The sequence below is a fragment of the Clarias gariepinus genome, chromosome 28 (genome assembly GCF_024256425.1).
Source record: "Clarias gariepinus isolate MV-2021 ecotype Netherlands chromosome 28, CGAR_prim_01v2, whole genome shotgun sequence".
Lineage (NCBI taxonomy): Eukaryota > Metazoa > Chordata > Actinopteri > Siluriformes > Clariidae > Clarias > Clarias gariepinus.
In genome coordinates, this window is record NC_071127.1 from 2,142,529 (window position 1) to 2,166,078 (window position 23,550).

The 23,550-nt window shown below is 40.6% G+C and overlaps 1 protein-coding gene across 2 annotated transcripts; it reads left to right on the forward strand.

The window, feature by feature from the left end:
* Positions 1–3,446: 3,446 nt before the first annotated feature.
* LOC128515953 (histone-lysine N-methyltransferase PRDM9-like) lies at positions 3,447–23,438 on the forward strand. 2 transcript variants are annotated; one of them, XM_053490244.1, is made up of 11 exons: positions 3,447–3,604; positions 3,849–3,958; positions 11,261–11,327; positions 12,366–12,507; positions 12,610–12,717; positions 12,821–12,928; positions 18,908–19,179; positions 19,733–19,800; positions 19,908–20,098; positions 20,186–20,338; positions 20,730–23,438. In XM_053490244.1, exons 3-11 carry the CDS (start codon positions 11,271–11,273, stop codon positions 21,887–21,889), a joined length of 2,259 nt encoding a protein of 752 aa, XP_053346219.1. In that variant the 5' UTR covers positions 3,447–3,604; positions 3,849–3,958; positions 11,261–11,270; the 3' UTR covers positions 21,890–23,438. The 2 variants fall into 2 exon arrangements, with proteins under 2 accessions (XP_053346219.1, XP_053346220.1); XM_053490245.1 differs by lacking the exon at positions 20,186–20,338 and having other exon boundaries at positions 20,730–23,436.
* The last annotated feature ends 112 nt before the right edge of the window (positions 23,439–23,550 follow it).

The window sequence follows — 23,550 nt, forward strand, 5'->3', positions numbered from 1 at the left end:
TAGCTTCAGAGCAAAGCAAAAAATTGCCATGTGGTTGCAAAGAATGGAACTTTTTTACTTGCAACACTCCTTGAATGCTGCATAATAAAAATTAACAAGCTAGAAATTGTAAAGATGATTGTTGTGTTGGCGAAGTCAGAAAATTAGACATGCCAAGGAATCGTAGACAAGGCCTTCCCTCTAGTGCATTGTTGCGATGGCTGAGCGGTTAAGGTGTTGGACTTGCAATCCAATAGGGTTTCCCCGTGTGGGTGTAACTGGTGTGAAAAATACATTGATTTAATCTTGCTTGTTTTGCTTTTCCCTTCCTTATTTGTATGATTATTATTTTTATTTTTATTCTTTTACCTTTATTTTATTGTCCATGATGTTTTAATTTTCTTCCATTTTGTTTTATTGGTTTAATGAACCTCACGAATTCTTGTTCTTCGGTAATTGTTCACAAGTAAAAATAAAAAAAATAAAAAAATAGAATGTTAAAGTAGTGGAACTCTATTGTCAGGGCCTTGTTTGGCGGGGGAGTGATATCAGTGGGACACTTCAGGCTTTCTCTGCATGCGACACTGATTGCCTCAGTCTACCTGTGTGCGAGGCTCACGAGCGCGTGTACTACACGGTTCTCACCGTGAATGACTCTAGTATGACAATGTTTTTGCCTAAAATGTTATTTTTTTGTTGGTGGATGAACGTGACTACCTTATACTGGCATTTAATTGTGTTGGTCATGATGGAAATTAATCATTTAATATGGTTATTTGACTTAATTGATGTATATCGTGACGCTAATTAATTGCTATCGAATGCTAGTGTGTGTGCCAGAGAGGGAGAAGCTGTCGCCTGTTTCACAAACTGATTATTTCTCCTTGTTGCAGGTATGTTGGTTGTTTAATTCTGCTTACAAAAATCAGTTTTAGTTGATTGTTAACATGTGTATTATATGTAGAGTGCTACATTTAATGATTCAGGTTGTGCACGTGGTGTAGCTTACATAGGGTAGGATGCTAACGTATTGAATGTTTAATTTTAATATGTAATTAAAGCAGTATTGATTTGTCTGTATTCAAGGGTTTTACATATTTTTTTTTCCTTTTTTTCCCCTTTATAGTATATTTTGGGATATAGATACTTTAATTAATGTACAAGTTAATGTAGCATGTTTATTGTAGTTCACACATTATTATTATTAATTGATAACAGCTATATATATATATATATATATATATATATATATATGTATATATATATATATATGTATATATGTGTGTGTGTGTGTGTGTGTGTGTGTAGTAAAATGTTATTTATTTTACTTATTACCATTTTGTTTATATATATATATATATATATATATATATATATATATATATATATATATAGCTATATAGCCTCAGTCTACCTGTGTGCGAGGCTCACGAGCGCATGTATTATACGGTTCTCCCCGTGAATGACTGTGTGTGCGCCAGAGAGGGAGAAGCTGTTGTCTGTTTCACCCACTGATTATTTCTCCTTGTTGCAGAAATAAAGAAAGCACTGAATTTCATCGCTGCATGGTTGCGTGGTCCTTGTGCGTGTGAGAGTGACCAATCCAGACATGCTACACGGGCTCGAACCCTGCAAGCAGTGTGTCACCAGTTGGTGAAAATGTTCTAAATCATTCATTATTGTGTGAAGTCAGCAGGCATGTTTTATACAATATCTGGCCAAAAAAAGCCACTACCTGGATTTAGGAATGAACATAGTTAGTGAAAATGAAGTCAGCTAATGACCAGGAATCACATCTTATCCCTGTCACATGTGGACTGTACAACACATTGTGTGCTGCATGTAAAGATATATTTATGGGACAGACAGTGTACAACATCCTTACTGTAGATATGATCAAATGATTGTTGTTAATTGTTTACAGGCATTGATGGTGTTCTCTACTGGATACTAACAAAAATGAAACTGTATAGTCTAAAATACAACTTTCAAAATGTGTGTGTAGAGATGAGAAACACAGCTTGAACATGACGACGTCATAGTGGTTGTGTGGTTAAAACACTGGATGTAAACCCCACTAGATCTATTGTGTTCAAACGCTGCTCTGTGCATTGCTGTATGTGTTAAGTTGCTCATGTGTGATGCCTTAAATTGCACATGCAACTTTTTCACTTACAATACACCCTAATTTAAATGAACAGGATAGAAACTGTAAAAAATGGTTACTGTGAGCAGAAAATAGACATGCCAAGGAATTATAGTTAAGGCCTGTCCTGCAGACCAGTACTGCGATGGCTGAGAGGTTAAGGTGTTGGACTGGAAATCTAATGGGGTTTCCCCACCTGGGTTTAACCCATGCTTGCAACGTGTCACCTGTAGGTGGAGATATTGTGAAACATTTATGATTGTGGCCATGTATGTAGTATATTAAGAAAACTTTTGTTTCTGCTGACTTTGGGTGTTTACTTAAAGTAGAAGAAATTGTAGTAGGTATATATTTCATTTGAACGCCCTTCCTTATACATTTTTGTATTTGAATTTAGGTATTTTACAATTTAAAAAAAAAAAATATTTTTCCGTTTTGTGCAAGATTTAGTGAAGACATAGCACCATGGGTTCCGAGAAAGTTAGCAAAAAGAAAAGCGAGCCAAGTATATTAGGAAAGAAATCATTACTATAAAAACACACACGAGGAATCATAAATTAAGGTTAAGTGAGATTTTATGTTTAACTTTATTTACGTGTCTTTACTAAATATTTAGATATTTTTTATATGCAAAAATATGATTATAGTGTTGGAAATTATAATATTGGTAAAATTTCTGGGTGGCTGGAACAGATTATCTGCATTTACATCATTTCCTATAAGAAAATGCATTTTACAGTAATTTCACCTTAAGAACTTGTCTCTGGAACAGATTAAATGCGTATGCTGAGGAACTGCTGTAACGGATTTTGACATAATTGAAAACCACATGGTTCTAAACTTTGAAACCATTACTGTTATATTTTTTCCATAAATTATCATTGATGTTACCAAAAAGAGAAGGAACACAGGATAAGAGATTTAATAATCTATCTGGGACTATCTGATTATTTTGATTCATACAAATTCATATTCCATACAAACTTAAATAATACTTTTGATTGTGTAAAGCTGCTTTGCAACAATGAAAATAGTTAAAAGCGCTAAACAAATAAAATTGAATAACTGGTGTAACTTCTATAAGTGCATTGAGCTCTACTTATTGTGAAGCCATAAAGTAAAAAAAAAAGTTGTTTTCTATTTTTTTTAATATTTTATTAAAGAAGTTCTGATGTAACAAAATAAATACATTTCAGGAGATGTTTATGACCCACCTTCCAGCTTTTCTGTAGAATTACACTACTGCACTTACACACCTTCACACGAGTCTCCAGCAGGTGGCAGTGTTCAGTCTACTCCTGCCCTATTGAGTCACAGAAGGAGGAGGAGAAGAAGCAGCTGTTTTTGTGGTTGGAGAGCTGAGATTTCTCACACAACTAATCATGAATTTATGCTCCGAAATGATTTCACATTGTTCCAGACAGACCTGATCAGGTTATTATTAAACCTGGGAGTTCCTGTTCTGCTTTAAAGCCCACGGTGAGTTACATATCAGCTTGTTGAATTAGCTGTGAGGCTAAGAGTAATGGATAAATGCCTAATTAAGCTCCAGAACGTCACAGCCTCCTAACCCCTGTGTAGAGCTTTGTGCTTCTGTTAGAGAACTGATCTAGAAACACTATTTGATTTAGTTATATTTCTGCATTCATTTAATTTACTTGTTTGAAAATACTGAACACTAGATGGTCGATGTTGTTGTAAACCAGCTGTTTTGATGTTTCAGGATCATGGTGAGGGAGGAGAGTCCAGAGGAGAAACCATTTGGCTCATCTCATTCAGAAGAGTCGACACTTGAATTTTAAATGATTTGTTGCTCTGTCTTTACACAACGAGGTGAAAACTGCTGCTTGTGGCCGTTGCCTGTCTTTCTAAAAAAAAAGAAAATCAAACACACACACACATATATATATATATATATATATATATATTTAACTAGGAAAAATTGAACTAAAAATAGAAACTGAAAATAGAAATGTACTGTACAAATAGAAATATAATGGTGTGCAAATATGCATTGAAAAAGTGACTTTGTGCAAAGGTTATTAAAGTGTTTTTGTTCAATGGTCCAGAATGTAAACGTAAACATGTAGTGTAGATGTGCGTGGAGTTGTCCACAGTGTCCATGGATGTATAAAGATTGATTGATTGATTGTGAAAATTGTGAAAAAATTGTGTTAATTCTGCATAGTGGTGTGGTTGAGAGACCTTATCGCCTGCGGGAAGAAACTCCTCCTCAGTCTCTCTGTGTTGGCCCTCAGGGAGCGGAATCGCTTCCCAGACCGCAACAGATTGAACAGTCCATTGTTGGGGTGGCTGAGGTCCTTCACGACCTTCCTGGCCTTGGTCCAGCACCGCTTGGTGTAGATTGAGTGCAGGTCAGGGAGCTCGGTGCGGATGATGCGCTCAGCTGATCGCACCAATTCAATTCAATTCAATTTTATTTGTATAGCGCTTTTAGCAATTTTCATTGCCGCAAAGCAGCTTTACATAGTCAAAAGAATTATTTAGGTTTGTATGAAATGTGAATTTGTATGAATCAAAATGGTCAGTTTGTCCCTGGTGAGCAAGCCGAGGGCGACAGTGGCAAGGAAAAACTCCCTGAGATGGTAATAGGAAGAAACCTTGAGAGGAACCAGACTCAACAGGGAACCCATCCTCATTTGGGTGAAACAGAAAGCAGTAAATGATCTGCATTTATACAGTGTGTAGGGTGGGAGGCAGTTCAGCTATAATAGCTGATGTTAATTGATGTTAATATGGAGTCCAGGTAGTTATTGAAGACCCAGGTAGACTTGTAAGAAGTTCCAGTCATGAACTATCGAACTGTCAAGTCCCCAGAGAAACAGTTGCCAACACCAGTCAAGGCCAGAACCATTTTCTAGGTAGAGAGAATCATTCCCAGACACCAGACGCATCCCAGAGAGACACACGGGGCATCCATGTGACGAGATCTTCAGCCAGAAGCGGGGCACCAGGATGGGTCAGACAGGTCCGGAGGGCAGAGGGAGTCTGGATCACTGGCAGCTCAGGAACGACATGTGTAGCTCGACAGAGAGAGAGAGAAAGAGTGAAAGGGGGGGACAGGAGGAGAGAGGAAGAGGAGAGATAGCAGTTAGGTATGGTCACAGTCACACAATGTATAATGTGAATGTATATTAACTGTAGAGTGCAAGCAGAGACTCCGGCAGGACTAACTATGACAGCATAACTAAAAGGGAGAGCCAGAAGGAAACACAAACATGAGGGCTTCCTGACATGTAAAGCAAACAATCACCTCACCGTCAGCAAACCTGAGTGATCAATGAGAGTGAGGAAGACAGCATCCAAACATACCAGTTCACCATAATACTCTACGTCCATGAGTCCCCCAGATCTGCTCCTTTACCTATGGCAAATCTATTTATAAAAATGCTCGGCTAAATAAATAGGTTTTTAGCCTGGACTTAAACACTGAGACTGTGTCTGAGTCTCGAACACTATTTGGAAGACTATTCCATAACTTTGGGGCTTTGTAAGAAAAAGCTCTGCCCCCAGCTGCCCCCAGCACCACCCTTTGTAGAGCTCGTCTGTCCTGCATGGTGCTGTTCCCGAACCAGGTCATGATGTTTCCCGTCAGGATGCTCTCTATGGTGCAGGAGTAGAAATTCCTGAGCACCTTGGAGGGCAGTCTAAAGTCTCTCCAGCGTCTGAGGTGGTACAGACGCTGCCGGGCCTTTTTTTACCACGGTGTTGATGTGACAGGACCATGCCAGGTCCTGTGTGATGTGAACACCAAGGTATCTGAAGCTGTCCACTCTCTCCACTGGGCTCCTGTTGATGATGGGGGTCTGGTAGTTCCTCACCTGCTTTGTACTGAAGTCCACTATCATCTCCTTTGTCTTGCTGACGTTCAGGAGGAGATTGTTTCTCTGGCACCAGTTCTCCAGATTTCCAACCTCCTCCAGGTAGGCCGTCTCATCGTTGTTGGTGATCAGGCCCACCACGACAGTGACTTGATGACGGTGGTGGAGTTGGTAGTGGCCACGCAGTCATAGGTGTACAGAGAGTACAGCAGGGGGCTCAGAACACAACCCTGGGGGGCTCCAGTACTGAGAGTGATGGAGGCTGAGACATGTCCGCCCATCCTTACTGCCTGTGGTCTGCCAGTCAGAAAATTGGAGATCCACTGACACATGGATGAGCTGAGTCCCAGGTGCTCCAGCTTGGTGGTGAGTGTGGAGGGAATTATGGTATTAAATGCAGAGCTGTAGTCGATGAAGAGCATTTTCACATAATTCCCCCTCCGAGTGTCCAGGTGAGTGAGAGATGTATGGAGATGTGAGATTGCATTGTCCGTGGAACGGTTTGGACGGTATGCAAACTGGAGTGGGTCCAGTGTGTCTGGTAGTAAAGAAATGATGAAGTCTCTGACCAGGCGTTCAAAGCACTTCATTACTACTGAGGTAAGGGCTACAGGGCGATAGTCATTGGGAGAAGCAGGATGTGGTTTCTTTGGGACAGAAACAATGATGGACTCTTTGAAGCATGTGGGGATCACTGACTGAGATAAAGAGATGTTGAATATCTCAGTGAACACAGGTGCTAGCTGGTCTGCGCAGGCTCTGAGAATACGGCCTGAGATGCCGTCTGGTCCTGCTGCTTTCCTGGTGTTCACTCTCTTGAAGGCTCTCCTCACGTCATGCTCGGTGGTGATGAACGCGCTTCTGGTGCTGGCAGTGACTTCCTGTCTGTAGCCGTTAGCGCCGCTAGCATTAGCATCGCTAGCGTCTTTAGCTGCAGCCTCGAAGCGAGCATAGAAAGTGTTCAGCTCGTCTACCAGAGTCACGTCCGCGTTCGTCATACCAGTTGTTGGTGCTTTATAATCTGCTATTGTCCTTAGTTCCTGCCACAGGCTCCTAGAGTCACTCTGTTGGAGTTGTGACTCTCGTCATCATCGGTTCCATGTACGGTTCCATGTCCCCCGACGCGAGTCCCGTGTTGTAGGCAGCGGTGCGAGATCTTGGAGCATCGCGGATGGTTTTATCCACCCATGGCTTCTGGTTGGGAAACGTTTTAATAGTCTTTTTTTCCATGGTATCATCCGCTAGTTTCCAGATTAATCCCACAACCGCTTCCGTAAACACGCTGACGTCATCATCGGTTCCATGTACGGTTCCATGTCCCCCGACGCGAGTCCCGTGTTGTAGGCAGCGGTGCAAGATCTCAGAGCATCGCGGATGGTTTTATCCACCCTCGGCTTCTGGTTGGGAAACGTTTTAATAGTTTTTTTTTCCACGGTATCATCCGCTAGTTTCCCGATGAATCCCACAACCGCTTCCGTAAACACGCTGACGTCATCATCGGAGCTGTTTCTGAACATTTCCCAGTCTGCGTCATCGAGTGCGTCCTGTAATGCGGCCACCGATTGGTCCGTCCAGCGCGCGACCTCCCTCTGAACCGGAACTTCCTGTTTCAGCCTTTGTTTGTATTTTGGCATGAGGAAGATGGCGGCGTGGTCGGATTTACGAAACGGTGGACGAGATTGTGCCTTGTAGCCGTCCTTGACCGTTGTATAACAATGATCCAGTGTCCTTTCGCCCCTGGTGGGGCAGGTGATGTGCTGATAAAAGTTCAGCGCTGCGCGTTTGAGGTTGGCACTGTTAAAGTCCCCCGCTACAATAAGCGCAGCGTCCCGGTGCTGTGTCTGATGCTGTGTGAGTGCCTCATGCAGCTCGCATAAGGCAGTGTCCGTGTCCGCTTGTGGTGGAATATAAACTGCACTGATTATGACCGATGTAAACTCCCGAGGTAGATAAAAAGGACGACACATGATGGACAGTAGTTCCAGGTTTGGTGTGCAGGAGCGTATGAGAGGAACAACGCTCGCGCTGTTGCACCAGTTGCTGTTCACCATTAAACACACGCTGCCTCCTCTTGACTTCCCCAAGTCCCGTGTCCTGTCCACGCGGTGAACCGAGAACTCGGCCGGCTGGATGGCGTGGTCCGGCACCGCTGGGTTCAGCCATGTCTCGGTGAAGCAGAGGAGATTGCAGTCCCGAATGTCTCTCTGGAACTTTATCCTGGCCCTGAGGTCATCGAGCATGTTTTCCAGTGACTGGACATTGGCGAGCAGGATGCTGGGCAGAGGTGTGCGGTGTGCACGGGCTCTCAGCCTGTTCCTGACGCCGGCTTGTTTCCCTCGGGGCCGCCGCTTCGCATCGCGTCCTTTGTTCTCCCTCAGGATCTCGCTCGGATCCGGAGTTAAAAACGTCGAATTGTAAGTAGATTGTAAACCAATAGAAACAAGAGTGTCTTTATCATAACTAATGTACTCCATGGTGGTAATTTGACTGGTTTTAAAACGCTAAAAACTAACTTAAAGAACAAAAACAAAGAAAAGGTGGTCGGAGCAGTCGTGACGGCAGCCGACCTCACCGGCGCCATCTTGAAAAGATATATATATATATATATATATATATATATACTCAGCAAAAAAAGAAACGTTCTCTGACTTTCAACTATTTTTACTTTCAGTAAACTTAATGTGTAAATATTTGTATCAACATCAAAAAAGTCAACACCATAAGACATAAAGTAAAAATGTTTCCCAATGTGTCCCTGAATAAAGGGAGGCTCAAAATCAAAAGTACCAGTCAGTATCTGGTGTGGCCACCAGCTGCTTGAAGTACTGCAGTGCATCTCCTCCTCATGGGCTGCCTATTGCGAACAGTCTGAGCACTGATGGAGGGATTGTGTGTTCCTGGTGTGACTCGGGCAGTTGTTATGGCCATCCTGTACCTGTCACGCAGGTGTGATATTTGGATGTACCGATCCTGTGCAGGTGTTGTTACACATCGTCTTCCACTGCGAGGATGATCAGCTGTCCCTCCTGTCTCCCTGTAGCGCTGTCTTAGGCGTCTCACAGTGCGGACATGGCAATTTATCGCCCTAGCCACATCAGCGGTCCTCATGCCTCCCTGCAGCATGCCTAATGCATGTTCACGCAGATGAGCAAGGACCCTGGGCATCTTTCTTTGGGTGTTTTTCACAGTCGGTCGACAAGTCTCTTTAGTGTCTTGCGTTTTTAGAACTGTGACCTTAAATGCCTACTTTCTGTAAGTTGTTAAGGTCTTAACAACCATTCCCCAGGTGCATGTTAATTGATTGATTATGGTTAATTGAACATGCATGGAAAACATTGTTTAAACCCTTTACAATGAAGATCTGTAAAGTTATTTGGATTTTTACAACATTATTGTTGAAATACACCATCCTTTTTTTGCTGAGTGTATATATATATGATCTAATTTATCTTGCCTACATCCCTGGCACTGATACTGCTCCTCAAGAAGACCACAGCACTCTAAAGGGCACTAGCCACAATGTAGAAATTATTGTCTTTCTCCAAAAATAAAGTCTACTCAACCTTTTCTATTATATATATATATATATATATATATATATAGTCGGGGCCAAAAGTTTTGAGAATGACCCAAATATTAATTTTCACAAAGTCTGCTGCTTCAGTGTTTTAGATAGATTGATTGTACTTTATTAATCCCGTGATGGAAATTATTGTGTTACAGCAGCAGCAGTAGTAAAGGGGGAAAAGGAGGGGGCAGATTATAATTGTAACTTTAAAAGAGAATGCAAACTGCCAATTCAAAATAAGAAAACCATCTCTTTGGTTTTCATGATGTTTCCTCCACAAAGCTGTCTAGAGGTTCTCTATACTCTGACTCCTCTCTATCCCTGATATACCCCACCACTGCTGTTCAGAGAACTTCTGCAGGTTGCAGGACTCGGAGTTCTCGGTATCGGAAATCTGCAGTGTACAGAGTAAATAGAAATGGAGAAAGAAGAGTCAGACAGGGAATTTCCCAACCTTTCAAACTGGGGCCTCTCGAACAGATTGTCAGCTATCCAGGACACAATGAATGTGCTGACACCCATCCTGACCAGTTTCTCACTTGTATTGTATAAAAGGCACTGGAAAAAAAATAAAATATGATTCTCATTGTAACGTTCCATCCGTCCAGGAAAGAGTGAGCATGCTTCGATAGATATATGAACGCATCATCCACTTCAACATGTGGCTGGTAGGCAAATTGTAGTGGATCCACCCTGGCATGTTGTCCATCAACTTCTGGGTCACATTCTGACTGATGGCAGCCCATTCTTACATAATCAATGCCTGGAGTTTGTTCTAAAATTTGTGGGTTTTTATTTTTCCACCCGCCTCTAGGGGATTGACCACAGGTTCTCAATGGGATTAAAGTCTGGGGTGTTTCCTGGCCATGGACCCCAAAATTTCTATGTTTTGTCCCCTAAGCCACTTAGTTACCATTTTTGCCTTATGGCGAGGAGCTTCACCATGCTGGAAAAGGCATTCGTCACCAAACTGTTAATGGATGGTTGGGAGAAGTTGCTCTCGGAGGATGTTTTTTATACCATTTTTTATTCATAACTGTGTTCTTAGGCAAAATTGTGAGTGAGCGCACTACCTTGGCTGGGAAGTGACCCCACACATGAATGGTTGAGATGTTTGACTGTTGCCATCACAAAGGTCTGATGGTTGAACACAATTCCAAGGATGCTTCTAAGGGTCCTTGAGTGATAGGGGGTCCTTAACACTCTATGGAAATTGAAATGGGTTGGTGCAGTATATCATGTTTTCAAGAGGCCCAGAAACGGTGCACCAGCAATAATGCTGTTGTGGTTTCACCTTAACACTCTTTGAAAGACACTGAATACCTAATCTGTATAGCTTTGAAAATGGACAATGAACGATCCCCTGATACTTGGGGGCTTGCTAATATAACCGCAGGGAAATTAAACCACACACATTGTAACCAATAATTATTAATTATTTTCCCTTTGTAAAGCTGAAATTGTTCCTCAAACCCTTCCACCTCTTTCTAATTAAAAAAATGACATTAAAATAAATTGCATCTTATAAAAATCTATTAAATATCTAGTTATACAGACACAGTGGCTTAGTGGTTAGCACTGTCGCCCTGCACCTCCAGGCATCGGAATTGATTCCCGTCAGGTTTGATTCCCGTTTGCCCAATTTGTTTTAACTTATTTTTAAAAAATCTGGAATTGTTTATATGAATATTTTCAGCTGATTGTTTTTATATTACAACCTTTCAGGTTTTTCACAATGACGTCAGCAGAAGCCAGCCTGTCCTGTACGATGCCTCCTGTTACACCTGCACAGGTAAAGATTGTGCTGTTCATTAATTCTAAATTATAATCATTATTAATAATATAATAAGTAAGTAATCATTTGCACTGGTAAAGTTTAGAATTCATGTAGTTTATATAGATTGTAAATAATAATTCTTGTTTATTAATTAACAGGTCAACATATTGCATGTTTATAATGCATTTATTTTTCCGGTTGTGTTAAAACATTGGTGCATACTGACACAAGGATATTTATTTATTATTTATATTAAATTTATTTATTTATTTTCATTCATTTTATTTTACCCAGCCTTGCAACCTGCCTTTTACTTTTTATATAATATTTATATAATACGGTTACTGTTAATGTAGTTTTAATATTGTAATAAAGTTGAAATTGAAAGATGAAAATCACCAGTGACTACCTGACATGATATTATCACAAGAATAATATCTGTGTACCCAGGTGCAATTGTTATTTATATCAAATTGATTCTGCGTCACGATTTTATAAATATCTCAATGATTATATATGGGTGTGCCACCTGTACAATGATAGTGGTGTTGCATCATTTTACCATCTCAAATGCAAACATATATAAATTAAAAATGTATTTAAAAACAGAATTTTGGAATCAATGTGGTGATAACAGAATCGCCTCAGTGTAACAAAATCAACTTCCTGATCAGACATTAGCACAGGGGTAATATGCTTAATTCTTTCTTTAAAGGGACTTTGACAAAGAAATCATATTATAAAGGGTCAGACTCTCTAATGCATTTGTTTTCTAAATAAGCTGCACACTGAGTAGTAACAACAAATATAAATAGAAAGTAAATGCTAAATTCAAATCAGTCTTTTTTTATTTATGAATATTTTACTGCATTTCTTTCCTGCTAGCTTGCAAGTTGTACGGCTAATCATATGTACATATTAAGGTATCCAAATCTGATGTGAAAAAGAAAACAATTTTAATTTACAACATTTTTACTCTAAATTTTTTTTTAAATGCATATTGTGTGTGTATTAACGTAATAGTTTATTGTTTTATTATTGTCCTTTGGTCAGTCCCTGTGCAAGGCTCTACAGACAGAAACGTCTTTGACTTCAGCTAGAGGCTCTGTGCGTCACTTCAACAGTTATGGACAAATTAATGGAGGATTTGAAAAGAAACCAATAAAAGAAGAACCTGAAGATGAAGACTTCAGCTGTAAGAAAAGAGAGTGCATTGATCGAGTTTGTTGTGGGGCTAAATAATGTTATTTGCAACATGTTTATTCAGGATACCTGAATGAAAATGGTGAAATTACAGGTGGTAAGATATCGAATTCTGAAAGACACATCAGCTATGTGGACCAACAGATTGAAGAGTTTCATGAGCTGTTTTTAAAGGAAGAACCTGAGGTTGGAAATGATGTCTGTAAGGAAACAAAACACACATTCTGTTTACCCTTTTATTTTTGACTAGTGTTAATATGTGGTTAATCTTCTCATATATGTTTTTGAAAAATGAAACTCACTAGGTGGTGAGACATCAAGCTGTATTGTCCATGTGAACCTTGTGGATGAAGAGAAAGAATTCCAAGAAAAGCTTTTAAAAGAAGAAGAACCTAAAGAAGATGACTTTCTCTGTAAGACAACAAAGGTCTATTAGATCTTTGGCATGGGCCTAAAATTCTGCCTAAATTTTCTGTCTGAGGCACTGTTAACAATGTTTAAGGATATTTTTAAACTACTATTACGCCTACTACTACTCTTACTACTCCATTTCATTCATAAAACAGTTTTCAGTGATTCAAAGATATTTCCAAAGTTATCACAGATTTACATAATCAAAAGATTCTTTAAGACAATAAGGTGGTAAGGTGCAAAATTATAGGGCCCAATCACAAAGCTGTGAAGACTAAAGGAGGGACACAGAAAGCAGGCTGGACAATGAAGACTTGATTGTTGTAAGGGATGGGTTGTCAAGTGAGTCAAGATGGGGTAAGTTCCAGAATATGGAGGAAGGAAAATTGTTTATACTTTTTTACTCTCAGGTTTCATAATAATAATAATAATTGCACATGAAAATTGTTCGCCATAAAAAATGTTCTCCATGAAAATGTGCCAACAATCTGAAAACCTTCACATGGGCATGTCTCAATAGTAAATATAATAGTTACACATGGAGCAGTAGAGGAGGAGAAATTCAGAAAACCACCAACATGACGACATCATCATTCAATTTTCAGCGTTCATTTAATTTATTAACAGCTTAATCTGAGCTTAACAGTGAGCTCCTGGATAAACTAGATTTCAAAATTGTATGTGAACAAACTTTTTTCGCTCACATGGCTTTGTCCACTGGACCAGATTCAGGAGCTACCTCACCCCCTTTTTGCCTTGGGGTCTCTGGTGGGATTTAATTGCTGCAGCCTTTTTAATTTAGGGATGTACCTGCCTGTAAACCAAATGGAAGGCTAGATACTAAGCCTGCCCAATCGTGCATTTCTTTGGGTTTGCACAACTTTGCATCCACCGGATAGCTCTCAAGCATTGCATGTGGGTTACTGTTACAGCCAATGGTTACTGTGATTACCAAGGTCCTAATGATTACTAATCCAAATAAGAAGCAGTGTATGCGTCCATAATATGCTGAAATGTTGTGAAAACACTGAATTACCCAAAAGGGAATTTTTACAAATTGTTGTAATCAAACAGTATGGAAAAGGCTGTTTTATGGTGGGATAATTGAGTGGAGAGAATCTGCTGACATCTATTAATTAGATTGAGCCGTGGGCTTCTCTGATCACAGTGGGACTCCATCATCACCCCCTTGACCCTTGGCCACAGGGGACCAGGGTGAATTGAATGTTCATTTGTTTATTCATGGTCCCAGCTTGCCATTTTGGGAGGTGCCTTTGCCAGAGACACAGGAACCACATTTTTCCAAGGTTTTAGAAGGTTGAGGTGGTAAATCAGTAAAAAAATGACCTCTATCCATTTGCCCAACCACATAGTCAGCATGTTCAACTTCCATGCCAGTTAATGAGTAACCTGGAGTGTGATGTTGGTAGTAAAACAAGCACCTTATCAACCAGTGTGAATTCCAGGAGCTGAGTGCCTTTGTTATACAGTCATTATTGACAGTCCTGAGACTGTGGCAAATTTTCCTGTGTTAGTTTACCAGTTGTATGACCAGTTGTTTCAGGTCAAGAACATATATAATTTTGTTTTTACTTGAAGAACGTTAACATACAGTTTGCTCCAATGGCCTGATGATGTCCTTGCCAGTTCTTTTGAGGGGAACCACAATTAATGGAAACAGGCATAAGCAGCAGATTTACTGGCTAACAGAAGAACATTGCAGCAAGGGGTGCATGGCTAAGTGTTGTATTTTGTCTTTGTATTGGCAGAGAGAGATCAAGTTACCAGAGAGATTGGAGCTTCAGAGCATGTGACAGAACATGTGTATTTTCACTCTCTGATATAGCAGGTGGCAGTATGCACCTATTTGGTTTGCGAGACACCATAAAACACAGAGAAAAAGTGAACTAGGAAGTTGATCATACTATGCGTGATATTATTGATATTTTCTGAAAAATGTCAAGAGCAGCACTCTTGCGTGCCTTCCTACATTATCAATTATGGCTGTGTAGGTCAGAGGATGAGACTGGTGCGTGCTGTGCCCACACAGATATTTTGGAGAGGAAAGATGGCACTGATGATGCTGCATTCTAAACAGCGGTCCACTTCCATGTTTAGGTAAGATTCACCTTCATATCTGATTTAAACATGAAGCAGACTTTCGGGTCACGTCTGGTACAAACCTAGGTACCTATTGTGAAAATGTGTAAGTGTTACTAACTAAGTGTACTCCCTCAAACTGTACAAGCTGTACCTAATAATGTACCTAATAATGGAGAAATGAGGTGGGAAGGTGCATCATTACGCTAAGGGTTCGTTGGCTGCCTGCTTCAAGGGAAAAGACCCTCTGAGTGAGGAGGGGCTTCTGATGATGACAAACCAGCACACAAACCTGGCTCTACCCCTCTAGGCAATTTAATACATTCCTGAGCCTGCCTGTTACTACTGTGGGACCTATCCACATATAATTATCATAATAGCGGAGCAAATCCGGGCCAATTTGTCCCAAGGATTGCAGAATGAGCAAGGGAGGGACTAATGCCCTTCTGTTTTCTAAGCTTTTGCCTGATAAAGTTAATGTTGATGGGTATAAGTGGATATTTGTGCACATCTTTTATGCATTCCCTATGAAAGGAAAGGTGTACAGGACAGTGGTGAGACCAGCAATGCTCTACGGCTTAGAGACAGTGGCACTGAAGAAAAGACAGGAGGCAGGATTGGAGGTAGCAGAGCTGAAGATGTTGAGGTTCTCTTTGGGAGTGACAAGGATGAATAGGATCAAGAATGAGTTCATCAGAGGGACAACCCATTTTGGATGTTTTGGAGATAAAGTCAGAGAGGCCAGATTGGGGTGGTTTGGACATGTTCAGAGGAGAGATTGTGAATATATCGGTAGAAGGATGCTGAGGTTGGAACTTCCAGGCAGGAGGTCTAGAGGAAGACCAAAATCCTGAAATCCACCAAGTACTGATATGTATTTGCTTGTATACAATTACTTGGCACTATTACACATGTCTCATGTCTGGAGATGGTTCTTTCTACCTAGAAGATGGTTCTGGCCTCGACTAGTGTTGGCAGCTGTTTCTCTGAGGACTTGACAGTTCGATAGTTCATACAAGTCTACCTGAGTTTTCAATAACTACCTGGACTCCATATTAACATCAATTAACATCAACTGTTATGCTGAACTGCCTGCCAACTAACACACAGTATGAATGCAGATCAATTCCTGCTCTCCCAGATGAGGATGGGTTCCCTGTTGAGTCTGGTTCCTCTCAAGGTTTCTTCCTACTACCATCTCAGGGAGTTTTTCCTTGCTACTGTCGCCCTCAGCTTGCTTACCAGGGACTATCTGACCATTTTGATTCATACACATTCAAATTCCATACAAACTTAAATAATTCTTTTGATTGTGTAAAGCTGCTTTGGGACAATGCCATTTGTTAAAAGCGCTATAAAAATAAAATTGAATTGAATTGAACTTGTATGTTTCTCCTAGAATGATTGGTAGAATGATAACCAGGTCTCAGTCTGAATTTAATTCATACATACACATGCATATTTACTCGCGCTGAAGCTCTGTTCTCTCTGGTCACTGGTTTCCTGTCTGTCAAAGGCAGAGCAGAGGACAAAGTGGTGGAAGCTGAGAAAGGAAGAATGTTGTGAAGTCTTTAGGGAGGAGTTGAGACAGGCTATGGGTGGTCAGGAGGTGCTTTCAATTGACTGGACAACTACAGCCAATGTGATCAGGGAGACAGGTAGGAGGGTACTTGGTGTATCATCAGGTAAGGGGAAAGTGGACAAGGAGACTTGGTGGTGGAATGAGGAAGTCCAGGAGTGTATACAGGGAAAGAGGCTAGCTAAGAAGAAGTGGGACACTGAGAGGACTGAAGAGAGTAGACAGGAGTACAGGGAGATGCAGAGTAAGGTGAAGGTAGAGGTGGCAAAGGCCAAACAAAGAGCATATGAGGACTTGTATGCTAGGCTAGACAGTAAGGAGGGTGAGGGGGATCTGTACAGGTTGGCAAGACAGAGAGATAGAGATGGGAAGGATGTGCAGCAGGTTAGAGTGATTAAAGATAGAGATGGAAATGTACTGACAGATGCCAGGAGGGTGATGGGAAGATGGAAGGAGTACTTTAAGGAGTTGATGAATGAGGAAAACGAAAGAGAACAAAGAGTAGAAGAGGTGACTGTTGTGGAACAGGAAGTAGCAAATATTGGTAGAAGTGAGGTAAGAAGGGCGTTGAAGAGGATGAAGAGTGGAAAGGCTGTTGGTCCTGATGACATACCTGTGGAGGTATGGAAGTGCTTAGGAGAGATGGCAGTAGAGTTTTTGACAAGTTTGTTTAACAAGATCTTGGAGAGTGAGAGGATTCCAGAGGAATGGAGGAGAAGTGTATTGGTGCCAATTTTTAAGAACAAAGGAGATGTGCAAAGCTGTGGCAATTATAGAGGTATAAAGTTAATGAGCCAGACAATGAAGCTGTGGGAAAGAGTAGTGGAAGCTCGGTTAAGGGCAGAGGTGAGCATTTGTGAGCAGCAATATGGTTTTATGCCTAGAAAGAGTACATCAGATGCAGTATTTGCTTTAAGGATGCTGGCGGAGAAGTACAGAGAAGGTAACAGGGAGTTGCATTGTGTCTTTTTAGATTTAGAGAAAGCGTATGACAGGGTGCCAAGAGAGGAGCTGTGGTATTGTATGAGGAAGTCTGGAGTGGCAGAGAAGTATGTTAGAGTGGTGCAGGACATGTATGAGAGCTGTAAGACAGTGGTAAGATGTGCTGTAGGTGTGACAGAAGAGTTTAAGGTGGAGGTGGGTCTGCATCAAGGATCGGCTCTAAGCCCCTTTTTGTTTGCTCTGGTGATGGACAGGATGACAGATGAGGTAAGACAGGAGTCCCCATGGACTATGATGTTTGCAGATGACATTGTGCTCTGTAGCGAGAGGAGGGAACAGGTGGAGGAAAATTTGGAGAGGTGGAGGTATGCTCTGGAAAGCAGAGGAATGAAGGTTAGCCGCAGCAAGACGGAATACATGTGTGTAAATGAGAGGGACTCAGGAGGATCGGTGAGGCTACAGGGAGCAGAGGTAAAGAAGGTGCAGGATTTTAAGTACTTGGGGTCAACGGTCCAGAGCAACGGAGAGTGTGGAAAGGAGGTGAAGAGGCGGGTACAGGCAGGTTGGAATGGGTGGAGAAAAGTGTCAGGTGTGTTGTGCGATAAAAGAGTATCAGCGAGAATGAAAGGAAAGGTGTACAGGACAGTGGTGAGACCAGCGATGCTCTACGGCTTAGAGACAGTGGCGCTGAAGAAAAGACAGGAGGCAGAGTTGGAGGTAGCAGAGCTGAAGATGTTGAGGTTCTCCTTGGGAGTGACAAGGATGGATAGGATTAAGAATAAGTTTATCAGAGGGACAACCCACGTTAGATGTTTTGGAGATAAAGTCAGAGAGGCCAGATTGAGGTGGTTTGGGCATGTTCAGAGGAGAAATTGTGAATATATCGGTAGAAGGTTGCTGAGGTTGGAACTGCCAGGCAGGAGGTCTAGAGGAAGACCAAAGAGGAGATTTATGGATGCAGTGAGAGAGGACATGAAGTTAGTTGGTGTGAGAGAAGAGGATGCAGAGGATAGGGTTAGATGGAGGCAGATGATTCGCTGTGGCGACCCCTGAAAGGGAACAGCCGAAAGACAAAGAAGAAGAACACAAAGAGAAAACACAACACACAGTCATGCACTCCTTGCGACAATGTTCTTCTTTGCTTTGTCCAAAATCTCAAATGATAGTGCTGATTGTAGCTTTGGAGTGGTGAATGCAGGAAAAGTACAGTGCTGATTAATACTCTTGTCTCCTTTGCATGGGAGTTTTCTTAATCTTTTTTTCCTAAAGGCTGTAAACTCATTTTCATTGTGTGACAACACTGTTTGTGTGGACTGGAGAAAAGATATGCATGATGTTGTATGTTGTTCTTTTGTTCTAGATTGTGAATATTGCAGATCCTTCTTCATTAACAAGTGTGAGATACATGGACCAGCTCTCTTCCTCCCGGATACCCCTGTTCCAAAGGGGGTTTCAGATCGAGCCAGACAAACACTTCCCCCTGGTCTCGAGGTTCAGGAATCTTGTATTCCAAAAGCAGGGCTGGGAGTGTTTAATAGGGGGGATACTGTTCCAGTTGGTGCCCACTATGGGCCTTACCAGGGAGACCTGGTAGACAAAGAAGAGGGCATGACAAGTATCTACTCTTGGGTGGTGAGTACGTTTTTTAAAAAGTAATGATACATTAATAACATTCCAACCTATTGAGGAAAAATGACAACATTTCCCTGTTTTTTTTTTTTTTTTTTTTAATCTGACATCTTAGCCTGCATTAATTGAAGTAGCCTACCATGTGTTGTTACATTTTAATGGCTGCCTTGTTTTAGCCCTTTCAGTTTTTGGACAACTAGAATATAGGACAGTGCAACACACTGTATCTTTTACTTGCATTTTGGGCTGAACATAAATGTATTATTTATACACCCCTGTAATGCCATTGTAGCTGAGTTCATTCTAGATTGTTTTAATACTGATGTTTTAAGTACTTGTCCAGCACACGAAGTACTGTAGTAGAAGTTTGGCATATTGTTCAAATTGAAACTGACTATATACTAAATCAGCATCAACGTACTATAGTCTGGTATGGTACAAACTGATACATTTTGCAATTACTGTACAATGTGTGACTAATTATCAGCCTAAATTATTGTAATTATTGCCTTCTTAAGTTGCATATGCTGCTGAAATGATGTAATTAATTTTGCAGATTTATAACAGCAGACATTTTGAAAAATACATTGATGCTAAGAGAGTGACCCATGCAAATTGGATGAGGTGAGGAATGCATTACAGAATCTCTTTGCATAATCTTGTCTTGCTGCACACTGTGGCACTTTTGACTTTTTTATTCCTGTTGTTGTTTCTTTTTCTTATTTCCCCAGGTATGTAAATTGTGCTCATAATAGTAAAGAGTCCAATCTAGTGGCCTTCCAGTATCAAGGGGAAATTTTCTACCGTTGCCATCGATCAATCAAACCAAGACAGGAGCTTTTGGTGTGGTATGAAGAGAAGTACGCCAAGGCTCTTGGCATCACTTTCAAATTCATCTGGAACAAAAAATGCTCCATAAGCGGTAATGTCAAAAAATAAAATTTATAAAACTCATTGTGTCACCTGCTAAAACTTGTCTGTCAGTTCAGTGCATTTTTTTTTAACCCAGTCACTCACTCAGACTGCCCAGCTTGGAATGGGACCAAAAAAGGTTGCATAGGTATTCACCCACCTGGATCAATACTTATTAGAAACCCCTCTGGCTGCAGTTACAGATTGTTTGGGATGTGCCAAAGAACCTCACCTGGATTCAAGTCTCCAGGTTTGGGGGTTCAAATCTGACCTCCATTCTATGTATGTGGAGTTTGCATGTTCTTGTGGGATTGGGGGGGTTTCTGGGATCTCCATTGCTTTTCTTCAACAGCTCAAACACATGCAGTGTAGGTGGATTTATTTTTCCAAATTGCCTGTTGTATGTGAAAAGTGGAAGTGTGCGTTGTGTGCTGCTATGTGTTGGCCCCCCAACCAGGTTGTACTTTTTATGGTGATCTGGAATAAGTGGTATACTGTAGATGATGGATAGATGGATGGTTGGCTGAGTGAACTCTGATAAATGTTATTTGTTAATTCCTTAATAATATAACTCTTCAAAGTCTATAATAATTATAATTATTAATTATAATAATTAATTTTGTTCGTTTTTTCCTTTACAGAATTGAGTGATTACTCCGTGAACTATTTTTCCTGTTCAATGTGTTCACTTATCTGTACATCTCAAATTGACCTTCACGAACACATCAATATGTGTCACTATGAGGAAAATATCAGCATGCAGAAATTAGAACAAACTAAACATAAAATTTCAAACGCCACAGCAATCTCTGCAAATAAACAAAACCAAACTGGTACTTGTTTTGTTAAGACCTCTGACAGAATGAAAGAGATTTACTGTTGCTCAGAGTGTGGGAAGCGCTTTGCCGGACGATTTCTTCTAAAACAACACCTGCGCATTCACACTGGAGAACGTCCGTTCCACTGCTTACAGTGTGGGAAACGTTTTGCTCGACAGAGTCACCTTCAAGCACATCAAACCATTCACACAGGAGAGAAGCTGTATGCGTGTTCAGAGTGTGGGAAATGCTTTAATCGAGAGAGTACTCTCCAACGGCACCGACTGATTCACACAGGGGAGAAGCCGTATCAGTGTTCAGAGTGCGGGAAGAGGTTTACTTACCAAAACGCACTCAAGCGGCACCTGCGTGTTCATACTGGTGAGAAGCCCTATGCCTGCTCAGAGTGTGGAAAGAGATTTAATTACCACAATGCGCTCCAGCGTCATCAGCGTGTTCATACTGGAGAAAAGCCATACATCTGCTCAGAGTGTGGGAAGAGTTTTAGCCAGTCAATTTCTCTCCAAATCCATCAGCTTGTTCACACGGGAGAGAAGCCGTATGCCTGCTTAGAGTGTGGCAAGGTTTTCCTTCAACAGAATACTCTGCAAATCCACCAGCGCATCCACACCGGAGAGAGGCCGTTTCGCTGTGGACAATGTGAGAAGAGTTTTAATCAAGACAGTGCTCTTCAACGGCACCAGCGCACCCATACGGGAGAAAGGCCATATCGCTGCTCGCAGTGCGGGAAGAGTTTTGCTCGACAGTGTCATCTCAAACGGCACGAGCACATCCACACGGGAGAGAAGCCGTATCAGTGCTCACAGTGTGGAAAACATTTTAATCGAGAGAGTACCCTCCAACGGCACCAGCACACACACACGGGACAGAAGCTGTATATCTGCTCAGAGTGTGGGAAGAGTTTTACACGACAGAGCAATCTTAAAATACACCAGCAAGTTCACACAGGGGAGAAGCAGTAGTCTTGCTTACAGTTTGGAAAGAGTTTTACTCAAATAGACCAGCACATTCGTACAGCAGAGTGGTATGGTTTTAGAAAACTAGAATCTCTGCTTAGCGTTTGGAAACATTTTGGAAGTCATCTTAGATGTCATCAGCACATCCAAATGTCGTGTTACTATAAAATATGGGTCAGTCTTCCGACTAGAGATAGGAATCATCAGGACCAGCCAATGTCATATCACAATAGGTGCAATTCCATTTGTTTTGCGACTATATCATGATTTTACAAATATCCCTATTCAATAATCAATTTAAATTTTTTAATCAAAAGTTTTCATTACTATTCTAAACAAACTTTGCAAATGATACGCTCCTCACAACATGGGATGCTGGGAATAGTGTAGAGTAGGCCAGATGGATTATAAAGGAATGGAGACATTTTGCCACCTCAATGCAAACATAAATAAATAAAAGTTGTATTTCTAAAAAAATATATTTGAGTCAGTGTGGAGATAAACAAATTGGCAGGCAAAAGAATCACAAAACATCACTAAATATTTTTTTAAAAATCTACTTCAATCATGCCTTAACAATACCAGAGTTGTTTGCATAATGATACGTTTGACCTTTTTTTGTTAGTGTAACCTCGTCTGTAACTAGTTACATCACTTTTGTATTTCAAATTGGTATGGTTTACTAAATGTAAACATTAATTTAATTTGTTTCACTTTCCTCTGTGTGTTAAACATACATTTGAATTTAAAGCACAGTATTAATGTGAAGATTAGCTTTACTTGGCTAAGTTAACACTTATTTTAAAAACATTGTGTTTTCTGTGTGTATTTCACACTATATTAGCAAATGAGTTTTTAGACTGATTGTACTTTTAGTCTGTGACTTTTTGACCCAGTACTTATTTATTTATTTATTTATTTATTTATAGTGAAGTCAAAGGACTTTTGTCTGTTTCTCTGAATAAATGCTAAATGCGGTAAATGTAAACAAATGCTATTGATTAAACAGGGAACCTACATCAGTAGGAACACATTACGTTTTAACAGTTTTAGTTAATAGTTTTTTTTGTGTGTATGCTAAATTCTTTGTTTATTTATTGTGTATAATGATGATTTCATTTTCTTTATTGTTTTGAGAAATATAGTACTTCCAGCACTGAAAAAATCTAACATTATTGTTTGTATTTAATCTTTAATTGGTAATGGTGTAGTGATTAGCCCTGTGCGCTTTGCACCTCCAGGTGCTCCGGTTTCCTTCTCCAGTCCAAAGACATGCTGATTAGGTTTAATGACGTTCCCAAATTGCCTGTAGTGTGAATGATTGTAAGTGTGTGTGCCCTTCAATGGATCCACACATTTACATTTAGGCATTTGGCAAACTCTCCAGAGTGACCTACAAAAATAAACAAAATAATGAAAAAAATGTTGCAAAAAAAGACACTCTGTTGCCCAAATTTTACTGGGACAGGCTTCAGGCTTCCATCGACCCTGAACAGGAGAATGTGGTCTAGAAAATGAATGAACGATGATTTTTACTCTAATATTGTGTTAATAGACTAAATGGTATGGAAACCCAGCAATATTGTATTGTTTATCATTAAATCGTTAATTCCTATTTTTGAGTATTATGCTGGAATGTTCTCATTTTTATCTCCTGGCAGAGAAGT